This window comes from Hylobates moloch, unplaced genomic scaffold, assembly GCF_009828535.3.
Source record: "Hylobates moloch isolate HMO894 unplaced genomic scaffold, HMol_V3 SCAFFOLD_20, whole genome shotgun sequence".
NCBI lineage: Eukaryota > Metazoa > Chordata > Mammalia > Primates > Hylobatidae > Hylobates > Hylobates moloch.
This window is the reverse complement of record NW_026652295.1, coordinates 38,447,406-38,460,711: the sequence shown is the minus strand read 5'-3', so window position 1 is coordinate 38,460,711 and position 13,306 is coordinate 38,447,406. Positions and strand designations below refer to the sequence as shown.

Below are 13,306 nucleotides of genomic sequence, written 5' to 3'. Positions count from 1 at the left end.
TCCCCCCTCTCTCCCTTCCCCTCTCTCCCAGGCGCCCTCAGCCCAGGAAGTCAGGCCAGGCTCTGCCCTCAGCCTGCTTCATCTCTAACCCATGCCCTTGGCCTCCCACTGGGGGATGTTTTGGCCAGATTGTGTGTGTTGGGCATAGGGAAAGGTGTTAACGTTTCAGAAATGAGAAAGGTGAGGCTTGGGGAGATGCTGGCCTGGGGTTTTTCCACCTCAGGTTTAGTGAGGTCTCCGCTCACATCCAGATGGGTTTGAGAAGCCTTTGGCCTGATGGAGAGTTGGGGAGTGGAGGTGTCACAGGGCTTTGGCCGTGCCTCTTTCCTCCCTCCACATTCCCATTCATCCTTCCCTCAGGTCAGTATTGCATGCCTGAGGAGGGCGTCCCGCTGACCCCCAAAGCCAACCTGCTGACCACAGAGGAGATCCTGACCCTCGCCCGGCTCTTTGTGAAGGAAGGCGTCGACAAGATCCGGCTCACAGGCGGAGAGCCGCTCATCCGGCCAGACGTGGTGGACATTGTGGGTGAGTTGGACGAAAGTCATCGCCACTTCTCCCAGCACCACCTCATCCGGCTGGACACGGATGCTGATGTTAACATTGGCAGCTGACATTCATTTAGCGCATGACACTCTCTTGGTCCTACAACACCTGCTGAGACAAGTGCTATTATTCTTTCCATTTTTGATGAGAAAATGAGGCTTAGGTTGGATAACTTGCCCAAGGTCATGAAGCTCACAAATGCCAGACCTCAGTAGCTTGCTGTCACATTGAGACCAAGGTCCTCTCCAGGAGGCCCACGTGACCTGGCTCTTGCTGACCTCCAAAACCCTTGCAGGCTTCTCCACCTTCCCCCTCCTTCCCGTTCACATGGCCGGACCTTGACACGTGCTGTTCCCTTTGCTAGGAGCTCAGGGCGCTCTCCTTGACCTCATTCAGGTCTCTGTTCACATGTCATCTCAGCAAGGCCTTCCTCGATCATCCTGTCTAAAGTGCTTCTTCATGTACTCACACTAGCCACTCTTTCCCAGAAATTGGCAAGTTATAGCAGCCAAATCTGGGCCAACATGTGTTTTTGTCTAACTTGCAAACTGAGTGTTGTTTGTTTGTTTGTTTTTGAGATAGAGTCTCGCTCTGTCGCCCAGGCTAGAGTGCAGTGGCACGATCTCGGCTCACTGCAACCTCCACCTCCCAGGTTCAAGTGACTCTCCTTCCTCAGCCTCCCAAGTAGCTGGGATTACAGGCACACACCGCTATGCCTGGCTAATTTTTTGTGTTTTTAGCAGAGATGGGGTTTCACTATGTTGGCTAAGCTGGTCTCGAAACCCTGACCTCAAGTGATCCATCCCCCTCGGGCTCCCAAAATGCTGAGATTACAGGCGTGAGCCACTGCATCGTGCCGTGGTTTTTATATTCCTAAATAATGGGGAAAAAAATCAAAAGAATAACATTTTCTACCACACGAAAACTATAAAATCCTAAATGTTCAGTGTCTATTAATGGAGTTTTATTGGCATATAGCCATGCCCATTCATTTACATATTGCCCATGGCTGCTTTGGCAGAGTTGCATGATGATGACAAAGACTGTGTTGCAAAGCTGGCCAGCCAAGTAGAAAATATTTACTGTCTGGACTTCCACAGAAAAAGTGTGGTAACCCCTGCCCTACCCACTTACCCTACTTCATTTTACTTCACAGCATTTATCTCATCCTGGCACTGTGTGATTGGGTTGTGTGTTTGATTTCTTTAATTGTCTATCTCCCTATTCATTGGTGTGAAAGCTCTCGGGTTGCTGGAGCAGGTTTTGTTTTTGGCATCCAGTACCGTGCCTGACACATGGTTGATGCTCCCTGAGATTCACTGAATGAATGGAGACTGGGTCAGAGTACAGTCTCTGCAGTACGGCATACTCCTATTTGAGTCTCCACCATGCCTCTTAAAAGCAGCGTACCTTGGGCAACTTTTAAAATCTGTTCTCAGCCTTGAGGCAGTGATAGTACCTACCTCATAGGGTTGACCTGAGGAGGGAATGAGAATGCAATGCTCAGCCTGTGGCAAGTGCTCTGTAAAGGTAGCTCTAAAGGGCCTCTTGCCATGAGCTTCTAAACCCCAACATCAGGAAAGAGACCTTTGCTCATGTAATTATAGGTGATGAAATCAGGGCTATGAGGTTCCATGTTCTTGATTGCTGCTCCGTCCAGCTGCTTTGGACAGGAACCCCCCCCCGCCCCACCCCTCAGCTCTCTGGCTCAGTAATTGTTCACTGGAGTACCCTCTTATGTGCCTCCTACTGTGCTGGGCACATGAAGATGAATGAGCACCAGCCCTGCTGTTGAGGACCCATGGCCCACTGGAGGAAGCAGCTGCTGTATAAGGGAAGCCTAGGTGCTGTGAGAGTCCCAAGGAGGGGCCTGGGTCCCCCTGACAGCCCTCTTCTCCCTCCTGCCCCATGGCCAGCTCCCTTCAGCCCCGACTGGTCACTTGGCCTGGGAACCTCTGTCATCCTGTGCTGGCTGAGCTGGCCCAGGCAAACTGATGCCATGTTCCAGGCAGCTCCTCAGGGCTAAAAGGCAGGCTGGCTACCAGGAAAGGGCTGAACCTGCGGAACCAGCTGCTTGCCAGGTCCAGCCCCCTCATCCAGGCCACTTCCTCTGTCTGGCACCCGCGGGCATGGGCTACCTTGTGCCAGGACCTGTGAGAGAGCAGAGGGGTTGAGGAGCACTCACTGGTCAGGGAGGTACAGGATGGCTGAGCACCGGTATGAGGACTTGGGGCTCTCCCTGGAAACCCCAGCATGCAGAGTGGGAAGAATGGGAGCCAGGAAAGTTGGTAGCTCTGTCCCCATTCTGCCACTCTCTGGCTGGGTGAGCTTGTGCAGGTTCCTTCCCCACCCCAGGGCCTCAGTTTCCTCAGTTGTGGTTGAGCCACTTTAAGGATGTTTTCTGCTGTGATATTCTGTGGTTATTGGTCCTGGCTGATGGAATGCGATGGGCAAGGGGTGATCGCCACGTGGATGCTAGTTAGGATAAGGCCCTGCCTGCAGTGACCTGCTTCTGAGGATTTACCTCCTGCCTCCCAGGGGGTGGGAGTAGGTGAAACACCTCCCCCTGCCCCTTCCCCAGTGCTTCAAAAAGAATGGCGGCTGCACCCCCTGACTTCCTGTGGCGCTGTGCCTGTGAGCACTCTGACATCTCAGGGGCTAGCCTCTGATCTTCCCCAGAGGAGCTGCTTCAGAGCAAAGCAGCCTTGAAGGGCAGGGCAGATGGGTGCTGGTGGAGGAGGGAGGGACAGGGGAAGAGAGGGAACAGAAGTCAGGGCCAGGATGTTCCAGAACGCTTGTGCCTACCCTCTCACGTGAAAGTTTTGAGGGGCTCCCACCTGGAGGCAGAGCAAAAGGATTGCAGGTTACAGTTTCTGCTGAGCCTGAGGTCCCATTCACCTCAGGTCCATGTCTGAAGCTCTGTCAGCCTTTGAGAGGTGCTGCAGAATGCCCCACGGGAAGGGTTTGGGCTCTTCAGCTCCCTCTGGCTCCCTCTGCCAACCCCTTGCCTCTCCAGCACTTCTCCACCCTGCTTCATGTGTAGACAAAGTCCCATGCCCCTTCTTTTCAGCTGAGATGGGTTTAAAGCATTATCTTGGTGCAAAAGTTATGGTGGGTTTTGCCATGAATAGCATGTCCCATAGAGCATGGGTGTCCTATCTTTTGGCTTCCCTGGGCCACAGTGGAAGAATTGTCTGAGGCCACACATAAAATACACAAACACTAACGATAGCTGATGAGCTAAAAATTTACCAAAAAATCTAATGTTTTAAGAAAATTTACAAATTTGTGTTGGGCCACATTCAAAGCCGTCCTAGGCCACGTGCAGCCCGTAGGGCACAGGTTGGACAAGCTTGCCATAGAGCTTCCCAGGGGAATGTTCTGCATCTGTGTTGTCTGATACAGTAGCCACTCGTAGCTCTTGAGGGCCTGACATGTGGCTAATGTAACCGAGAAACTGAATTTGTGTTTTATGACTTTTTCATTCATTTAAGTAGCCTCATGTGGCCAGCAGCTGCCGTGTTGGACTGTGAAAGTTAGGGTCTTCCAAAGGAAGGAAGAAGGAACTAAGTGCACAAGTACTGTGAGAGTGTTGGAGGAGTTTGCAGGGCCCTTGTTTTCCATCCTAACTTCCCGAACGACTGGCCACTGCCAGATGAGCTGGACTTAGCTTAAGAATCACTCCTTGGGGAACAGCAGACACTGGGACCTACTTGAGGGTGGAGGGTGGGAAAAGGGAGAGGATCAGAAAAAATAGCTATTGAGTACTAGGCTTAGTACCTGGATGACGAAGTAATCTGTACAACAAAACCCCGTGACACAAGTTAACCCATGTAACAAACCTGCACATGTACCCCTGAACGTAAAAAAAAAAAGTTGAAAAAAAAAATCACTCATTGCTGCAGCTTCTTCCTTTCCTTTTTCTTTCCTTCCTTCTTTCCTTCCCTTCCTCGCTCCCTCCATTCCTTTCTGCCTTTCTTGTAGAGTATAGCTTGATTTCACAGCTTAAAGCCCATGAGAGGCTTAATGTAACGGAAAGCCAATGACAGATTGTGAAAAGGGGTAAAGCATTTTGTTTTATTTTTGATGGGCTCCAGTTGCATAGAATTAGGTTAAATCATAATCCTTGGTTCATGAGATATTCTCATCATTGATCCGTGTATGACTCGCTTTACTTTATTCATGTTAATAATTCCTAAGGAAACCCACTATACCACCAATTTTTTGGCAGTAAGTTTTTTTTTTGTTTTTTGTTTTTTGTTTTTTTTAGACGGAGTCTTGCTCTGTTGCCCAGGCTGGAGTGCAGTGACGTGATCTGAGCTCACTGCAACCTCCGCCTCCCGGGTTCACACCATTCTCCCGCCTCAGCCTCCCAAGTAGCTGGGACTACAGGCACCTGCCATAATGCCCGGCTAATTTTTTCTATTTTTAGTAGAGACAGGGTTTCACCGTGTTAGCCAGGATGATCTTGATCTCCTGACCTCGTGATCCACCCACCTCGGCCTCCCAAAGTGCTAGGGTTACAGGCGTGAGCCACCACGCCTGGCCATTTGACAATAACTTTTAACTACCTATGGGGCCTTCCCTATCCTGTACCCTGCCCCCACCCCACTGCCTCCTAAGGTAAGCGTTCCTCAGTTTTCTATTTATCACTTCCTTGCTGCCCTGTTCCCCCTCTCCTTTTTTTTTTTTTTTGAGACTGGATCTAGCTCTGTTGCCTGGGCTGGAGTACAGAGTGGCATGACAGCTCACTGCAGCCTCAACCTCCTGGGTTCAAGCGATCTTCCCACCTCAGCCTCTAGAGTAGTTGGGACTACAGGCGCACACCACCACACCCAGCTAATTTTTGTATTTTTTGTAGAGACAGTGTTTTGCCATGTTACCCAGGCTGGTCTTGCACTCCTGGGCTCAAGTGATCCTCCTGCCCTGGCCTCCCAAAGTGCTGGGATTACAGGCATGAGCCACCACACCTGGCCTATTCCCTTGCTTTTTAAAAAGTAGATATAGCGGGCCGGGCGCGGTGGCTCACGCTTGTAATCCCAGCACTTTGGGAGTCCGAGGCGGACGGATCACGAGGTCAGGAGATCGAGACCATCCTGGCTAACACGGTGAAACCCCGTCTCCACTGAAAATACAAAAAATTAGCTGGGCGAGGTGGCGGGCGCCTGTAGTCCCAGCTACGCGGGAGGCTGAGGCAGGAGAATGGCATAATCCCGGGGAGCGGAGCCTGCAGTGAGCCGAGATCGCGCCACTGCACTCCAGCCTGGGTGAAAGAGCGAGTGACTCCGTCTCAAAAAACCAGTCTACAAAAAAAAAAAAAAGTAGATATAGCGTTTTGAAGTTTGTAAGTGTCATGCTCTGTGTAGTCTTTCAGGGCTTATTGTTTTTGACTCAAGTAAAATGCATAATGTTATACAGAGTTGTAAGAGTTGTAGTTCTTTTTTCCTCTGTGGTCTACTGTTACATTATGTGAATGTACCCTATTTTCTCCTTTTAGTGAGCATTTGAGTTGGTTCCAGCTTTTTTGTTGTGGACGGTGCCGCTTTGAACATTCTTGTTTTCATTAACATATCTTGGTGTACGATTTATCTAGCGGTGGAACTGCCGGATCATGAAATAGGTGAATGTTTAACTCTGGAAAACAATGTGGCATTACTTAATAACCTGGTTGTGCCAAATACACTTTCACCAGTGCTATGTAAAAGATCCTGCCAAATGACCTCCCAACACTCAGTATTATTCTTGATATTTGCCAGTTGAACAAGTGTAAAATTATATTTCATTGTAGTCTTAATTTGTATTTTCATGTTTAAGAATGAAGTTGGCATCTCTTCACATGTTAATTAGCTATACATAAATATAAAATATCTTTTACTGTGTAATTCCTGGTCATGTCTTTTGCCCATTTTTCTATTTGGTTCTTTGTCCTTTCATATTTATTTGGTACAGGTTCTTTGTATATGTTGCAAATATCTCCTCCCAATCTGAGAAAACAAGTTACACCATGTGTAATGATTGTTTTTGATCAGTAGCAGTTCTTGAATTTATCAGTGTTTTTTTCTTTTATGGTTAGTGTTTTCATATCTTGTTAATGAAACACCTAACCCCAGATCAGATCACCTACCTTTGTTCTTCACTAAAGATTTTAAATTTTGCATATAGGTCCTTAGTTCATCTGTAGATGATTTTTGGGAATTCAATGTAATTTTTTTCCATATGGATAGCCATTTTTTTCTAGTTCTTTATATTGAACAATCCTTACTTCCTCCATAAATCTGCCATTCTGTAAGTATTGATCTGTTTCAGGTTCTACTTTGTTCTGTTGGTCCATTTGTTAGTCTCTGTGCCAATATCAACTGTCTTAATCACTGTAGCTTCATCAGTCAATTATCTGGTAGGGCAAGTTCTTTTTATTCTTTTTCAGCAGTGTTTTACATATACTAAGGCTTGGCCATGTAAATTTTAAAATCAGCTTATCAAGTTTTTTTTTGGTTGTTGCTGTTTTTATTTTTTTTATTTTTTTATTTTATTTATTTATATTTTTTTGAGACAGTCTCACTCTGTCATCCAGGCTGGAGTGCAATGACACGATCTCGGCTCACTGCCACCTTCACCTCCCGGGTTCAAGCGATTCTCCTGCTTTGGCTTCCCAAGCAGCTGGGATTACAGGCATGTGCCACCACCATACCTGGCTAATTTTTGTATTTTTGGTAGAAACAGGGTTTTACCACGTTGGGCAGGTTGGTCTCGAACTCCTGACCTCAGTGATCCATCTGCCTTGGCCTCCCAAAGTGCTGGGATTACAGGCATCAGCCACCGTGCCCGGCCTCCAGTTGACTTTTAAGCTAGTTCTTTGGGCAGTTGCCGCTGATTTCTTCAGTAAGGAGATAATCAGTGATGGTGCTGAGGTCTCAGTGGGCAAGGGAAAGAATACAGCTTAACCTGCTTCATTTTCCTTTATCTACTCACATTCTTTGCTCATCTTCATCCCCTAACTCATACCGTTTCAGAACAACTAGCCTTCTTAAGGACTTAGATTGTTAAGTTCTTAGATTCCTAGATTGTGTTCCTCCAGGGTTGATTTGGCAGAAATGAACAACCACTGCTAATTTTCCTTATTGGCAGAGCCAGAGTGAAACTCTTTCCTTTTTCAAACAGCTCTTATTTGTAAAATTTATTATTTTTTTTTTACAAAAGTAATTTATGTTTATTTCAGAAAAGCAGAATGTCGTTACTGCCTGTTTGTAACCACTGTTGACATTTTGGTTTGATGACCCGCCTGCCATTTTTTCTCTGCATCTTGTATTTACTATTTTTTGTGTTTACTGCATCTCTTGTTACTGTTCTCTCTACGTAATATAGTGTGTGCATTTCCCTACACCCTAATGTATGATTTTACAGAGTCATTTTGGGTTGCATAGTGTTCCATCATCCAGAGAAAACATAATTTAACCAGTTTGCTATTGTTGGCTCTCTAGCTTATTTCCCACTTCCCTTAATTATGCATTACTCCGTGATGAACATCCTTGTAGGCAAATGTTATTCACATCCATGATTATTTCCTTAAATTCTTAGTGGAATTTCAGGTCAAAGGCTTTAAAAGTTCATGTACAACTTCTCTGCAGAAAGATTATATGATTTTATTCTTACACCATGAATGTGTGCATTCCCATGCACCCCTACCTTAAACTGATGATGAATTTTGTAATATTCTGCCTTTTCTAATATTTGGCTTCACTTGAGCACTTTACTCTTGGTTTCCTGTCTCTTGCAGCACTAAGCTGGGTCTTCATAGAGACATATGTTTACATAGCTTCTTGGAAACAACTGGTCTGGTGGCTGGAAGGGTGTAGTCAGTGGCACTGTCCATGTAGCAAAGGTCAGCTAAAATTCAGGGGGAGGGGTGTATATGTGTGACACCCACATTATAAAAAGTGTTCATTATAAAAAGAAATTTTACCTATAAGTAAATATAAAAATCACCTATGATCCTACTGATCAAAGTTTAACTACTGTGTACATTTTGATAGCTTATCTTTTCTTTAGATCTTCTTGGATTTGAATGTGAGCAGGTATGTTTCTTCAGACTCATTCTTTTCATTCTTTGGTGTTTTGTATCCAGCTCTTCAAGAATGCCTTTGCTGAATTTTCCAGTTTGCTCATTCATTCCTGTGTCCATTCTGCTTCTCAAGTTTTTTCTTTTTGTAACTATATATTGTTTAATTTTCAAGAGCCCTAATTAGGGTTTTTTCTTGGTTTATCTTCAAGATTGAATATGTATCCCAATGAGGATATTCCCTCTGCTTTTTAAAAGAATTGTCTTCTGTTATCACTGTTCCTTCTCCTCCTCCTTTCATTCTTCCATTTGGGGAACTAGTTATCTTTCTTTCATGCTTCTTCCTTAAATGTTTGTCGATTCTTGGCAATGTACTCATCTTAGTGCCTGAGGTCTCTGTTGGCCTGCCTGGCAATGTTGTTTGTGTTTCTGTGGGTTGCTCCAAGGTTGTGGAGAAGGGGTGTGAGGTACTGCTGAGTGCCACCAGGACTCAGGCCTTGCCCCCGAAATGGTTTGGCTGTGTCCCCACCCAAATCTCTTCTTGAATTGTAGTTCCCATAATCCCCACGTGTCATGGGAGGGACCCAGTAGGAGGTAATTTAATAATGAAGGTGGTTACCCTTATGCTGTTCTCATGATAGTGAGTTTTGACGAGATCTGATGATTTTTATAAGGGCCTTTTCCTGTTTTGCTCAACATTTCTTGCTGCCGCCATGTGAAGAAGGACGTGTTTGCTTCCTCTTCTGCCATGATTGTAAGTTTCCTGAGGCCTCTCTAACCATGCTGAACTGTGAGTCAATGAAACCTCTTTTCTTTCTAAATTACCCAGTCTCAGGTATTTCTTTATCAGCAGCGTGAGAAGGAAATAATACAGCCCCATGGCTGGCTTAAGTGTCTGCACTGGTGCTCTGTCCTTGAGGCAAATGCTTCTGCTACCTTCCCCTGCCAACAGGGAGGGATGAGGCCAACCTGTCCAACTCCTTCAAATATAACTCCCCTCTTACACAACCTCCCTGACGTGCAGTAGGACCCCTCTACTCCTGTACACGTGACTACTAAGCTGTGTGCACACTAGTCTCTCCCTGTTTTTACAGAACCTTCTCCTGGGTGCACTTTGAGCTGTGGTCTCTATCCGTCTGATCGGTCCCATCTGCTTTCTCTCTTTCAGTACTTATTTACCTTTCTGGGCTATCTACGGCATTCTTTCTTACCTTCCAATGCTATTATGGATTTTTAAAATCCTTCCATTATTTCTAGGGATATTTGGTAGAATGGAGCTGTCAAATAGCACTTAATTCAAACACTTTTATGTTTCCATTATACAGAGTATCAAGACCTGTGTAGTACTTGGTTGTTAAGAGCAGAGTCCTGAGTCAAGCACACATGGATTTAAATGCCAACTCTTCTTACTGTGTGACATTAAGCAATTTTCATAATCTTTCAGAGCACCTCTCTCCTTATCTACTAAATGAGATAATTGTTATTGTGAGGCTTCAAGGAGCTAAATATATGCAAAGCCCTCAGTAGATCACCTAGCACAGAGCACTCAATGCTTAATATTTTGGTTATTTTTGTCAGTTTTGATTCTTAGCTTTCTTTTTAAGTTAGGCCTGGTTAATATAGGTCTGCAGAGAGCCTCTTTTCCATCCATCTTGTCTGGACAAAGGGTTTTGCCTTCCAGCCCTTTGTCCGGCCTCACCAAGAACAAGCAAGCAGTCTGACCCCCTTTCTGTTGTCCTTACAGCCCAGCTCCAGCGGCTGGAAGGGCTGAGGACCATAGGTGTTACCACCAACGGCATCAACCTGGCCCGGCTGCTGCCCCAGCTTCAGAAGGCTGGTCTCAGTGCCATCAACATCAGCCTGGACACCCTGGTGCCTGCCAAGTTTGAGTTCATCGTCCGCAGGAAAGGTGAGCAGATGTGGATGGGGTGGTTGTGCCTCCCAGGGCCTGCACATAGCTGGGGAGGGCGTGGCCATTGTTGAGCGAGGGGCCTGGTCACTTGCTCTTGGTGTCTGGGCTATCAGTAAGTCAAAGCACTTATTTCTCACCCCTCATCCTTGCCAAATGTATGTCAGGGACTTTGGGGGTCAGACACTAATGACCTAGGGTGACCAACCTCCCCACCACCCCAGCCCCAGTTTGCCCAGGACTTGAGGGGGTTTTAGAATGAAGGACTTGAAGTTTTGAAACCAAGACAGTCTGTGGCAAACTGGGCCGAGTTGGTCATTCTACGATGAGCTCTGAAGAAACATGGGACAGGCCAGGGTGGAAGTAGCCGCCCTGGGATGCCAGGGTCTGGGTGTATGCTGCCAGGTGGGGTCCCCTAGCAGGCCCCCATGGTTGTCCCTGTGCCCACATGGGTATAAGTCCCTCCTGTGCACCCCCTACTGCAAGCACACCCATACCTTCCACTAACCTGCCTCAGGAGGCCCAAGGTAGACAGGTGGAGCCAGCCTCGAGCTGTGGGTCGCAGTAGACCAGTGCCTGGCTTCCCCTTGGCATGGAACTCATGTTGGGGCAAAGGTTCTTCAGGTTTGGATACCCTTTGATATGTGGGAGAGGGTACATGACTGAGCACTCTGGAGGATCAGAGGGATGGCAGGGAGACCCAGATCTCCTTCCTCTTCCTTGGAAGCAGCTTCAAGATCAGCCCTACCACCTTCTTTCCTTCCTTTTCTTTTTTTTTTTTTTTTTTTTGAGACGGAGTTTCGCTCTGTCGCCCAGGCTGGAGTGCAGTGGCGCAATCTCGGCTCACTGCAAGCTCCGCCTCCCGGGTTCACGCCATTCTCCTGCCTCAGCCTCTCCGAGTAGCTGGGACTACAGGCACCCGCCACCACGCCCGGCTAATTTTTTGTATTTTTAGTAGAGACGGGGTTTCACCATGGTCTCGATCTCCTGACCTCGTGATCCGCCCGCCTCGGCCTCCCAAAGTGCTGGGATTACAAGCGTGAGCCACCGCGCCCGGCCCCTTCCTTTTCTTAAACGGGGTGTGATGCCTTGCTTAATACCCTCCATGTGCTGAGGAAGCACTTATGGTGTCTCCTTCCTCTATGGAGGCCTGCTCCAGGTGCTGTGGAGGGGACAGAAGACACATAAGACATTTCCTTGGCCTTACAGGCTGCTAAGGGCCAAAAGATGTCATTCCATGGGACAGCCTTTGCTTGTCTTGTGGTATCGATTAAAGCGTTACAGAGAGGAAGAAAGAACTCTTAGCAGGAGAGAACTAGGAGGGCTTCAAGGAGGATGCATGTATGCTGGCCTTGAGGGGCAGGAGGGTTTGAATCAATGGCATATACTCTGAGCGGGGGCAGGAGTACAGAACCTGCAAGGGCTCTACGGTGGGAAAGTAGGAGGCGGAGCTGTGGGCTGTACTGCCCGCATACACGTTCTCCCTTTTTGTCTCTCATTTCCTGGCACGTGGATTGGAGACATTGGATCTTCCCTCCCATTCATACTCTTTTGTCCACCACCTGCCTTTGGAGGGGAGTGTTTTACAGAAAAGAAAACTTATAGTTCTAGGTTATCCTAGCAGCATTATTTTTTTCAAAGCTACACATTTTTGCCTTTACCCTCTCACTGAGCAGTCTGAAAATGCTGCAAAGAAACCATGGAGGCCATTTCTAGGCACCCTATCTCACAGGTGACCACCCAGGCTATGCAGGCTGGGGGTGCTGGAGGGGGCCAGGATGCAGTAGGTGATCAAGTGATTGGATGCATGAGGGAACTGGGCAGTGAGAAGTCCACCTGGGGTCACATTGACTATGGTTAATGATTGTTGAGACAATAATTGCTTACCAGCCCTGGAACAGCACCTGTGCGTAGTAGGTGCTCAGAGAGTATGTGTTGAATGAATAATTGATGGACTGTTGAAGAAAAAACACTGAAGTGGGAGTGGAAAACCTGCATTCTGAAAGATGGAGCCATGGGGCTTTGAGCAGAGCATTGCCTCACTCTGGGTCTTGGTTTCCTCCTGTAGACTACAAGAGGGTTCAACTAGATCCAGGGTCAGCATGCTATGGCCCACAGGCCACATCTAGCCCCCTGCCTGTTTTCATGTAGCCTTTGAGCCAAGAATGCATTTTACAGATAATGTTCCCTATCATTAACTGATTTTGAATGTTAACTATGAACTCCATTTAAGCAAAATATTGTCCCTGCAAAAAGAATTGCATTATTGTATCCCATTTGTAGATCTGTTTTACAAAACACTGTAGTCAGTTATTACTACTACATTTTGAATTTAGCCAACACTTCGTGACATACTTACACGGATCCTCAATTTTGGCTCTTGGCTTGCAAAGCCTACAATATTACTCTGGCCTGTTTTAGAAAACGTTTGCCCATCTCCAGACTAGATGGGCTCTGGTGCTTTTCTGTGGGGGTGTGGGGGAAGAAGAGAGACGACAGAAGTTCCTGGATCCTTGTTTCTCCCTCCCAGGCTTCCACAAGGTCATGGAGGGCATCCACAAGGCCATCGAGCTGGGCTACAACCCTGTGAAGGTGAGGCCGTGCCCCTGCTGTAGATTCCTGACTTCCCTCCACACTGCCCTGGCCTTCCCCTCACTGCCCCTTGGCCCACTTGAGAGCCCTCAGCTCTGGCCAGCATGGCTGAAGTATGTGCACCCTCCCACCTCTTCTCTCCCTGCTGGTCCAGCCCCACCCACCCTCGAGAGAAACGAGAAAATCAGTGACCCCAAGGAAAT

General features: G+C 47.2%; 1 protein-coding gene across 3 annotated transcripts in view; it reads left to right on the top strand.

The window, feature by feature from the left end:
- Nucleotides 1–13,306, top strand: part of MOCS1 (molybdenum cofactor synthesis 1) — a 32,147-nt gene that overhangs the window by 8,177 nt on the left and 10,664 nt on the right. For all 3 annotated transcript variants that reach the window (XM_032140339.2, XM_032140338.2, XM_032140340.2), the window contains exons 3-5: nt 361–528; nt 10,347–10,511; nt 13,042–13,103. In XM_032140339.2, coding sequence (XP_031996230.2) covers nt 361–528; nt 10,347–10,511; nt 13,042–13,103 — 395 coding nt within the window. The remainder of the gene's footprint in view (nt 1–360; nt 529–10,346; nt 10,512–13,041; nt 13,104–13,306) is intronic.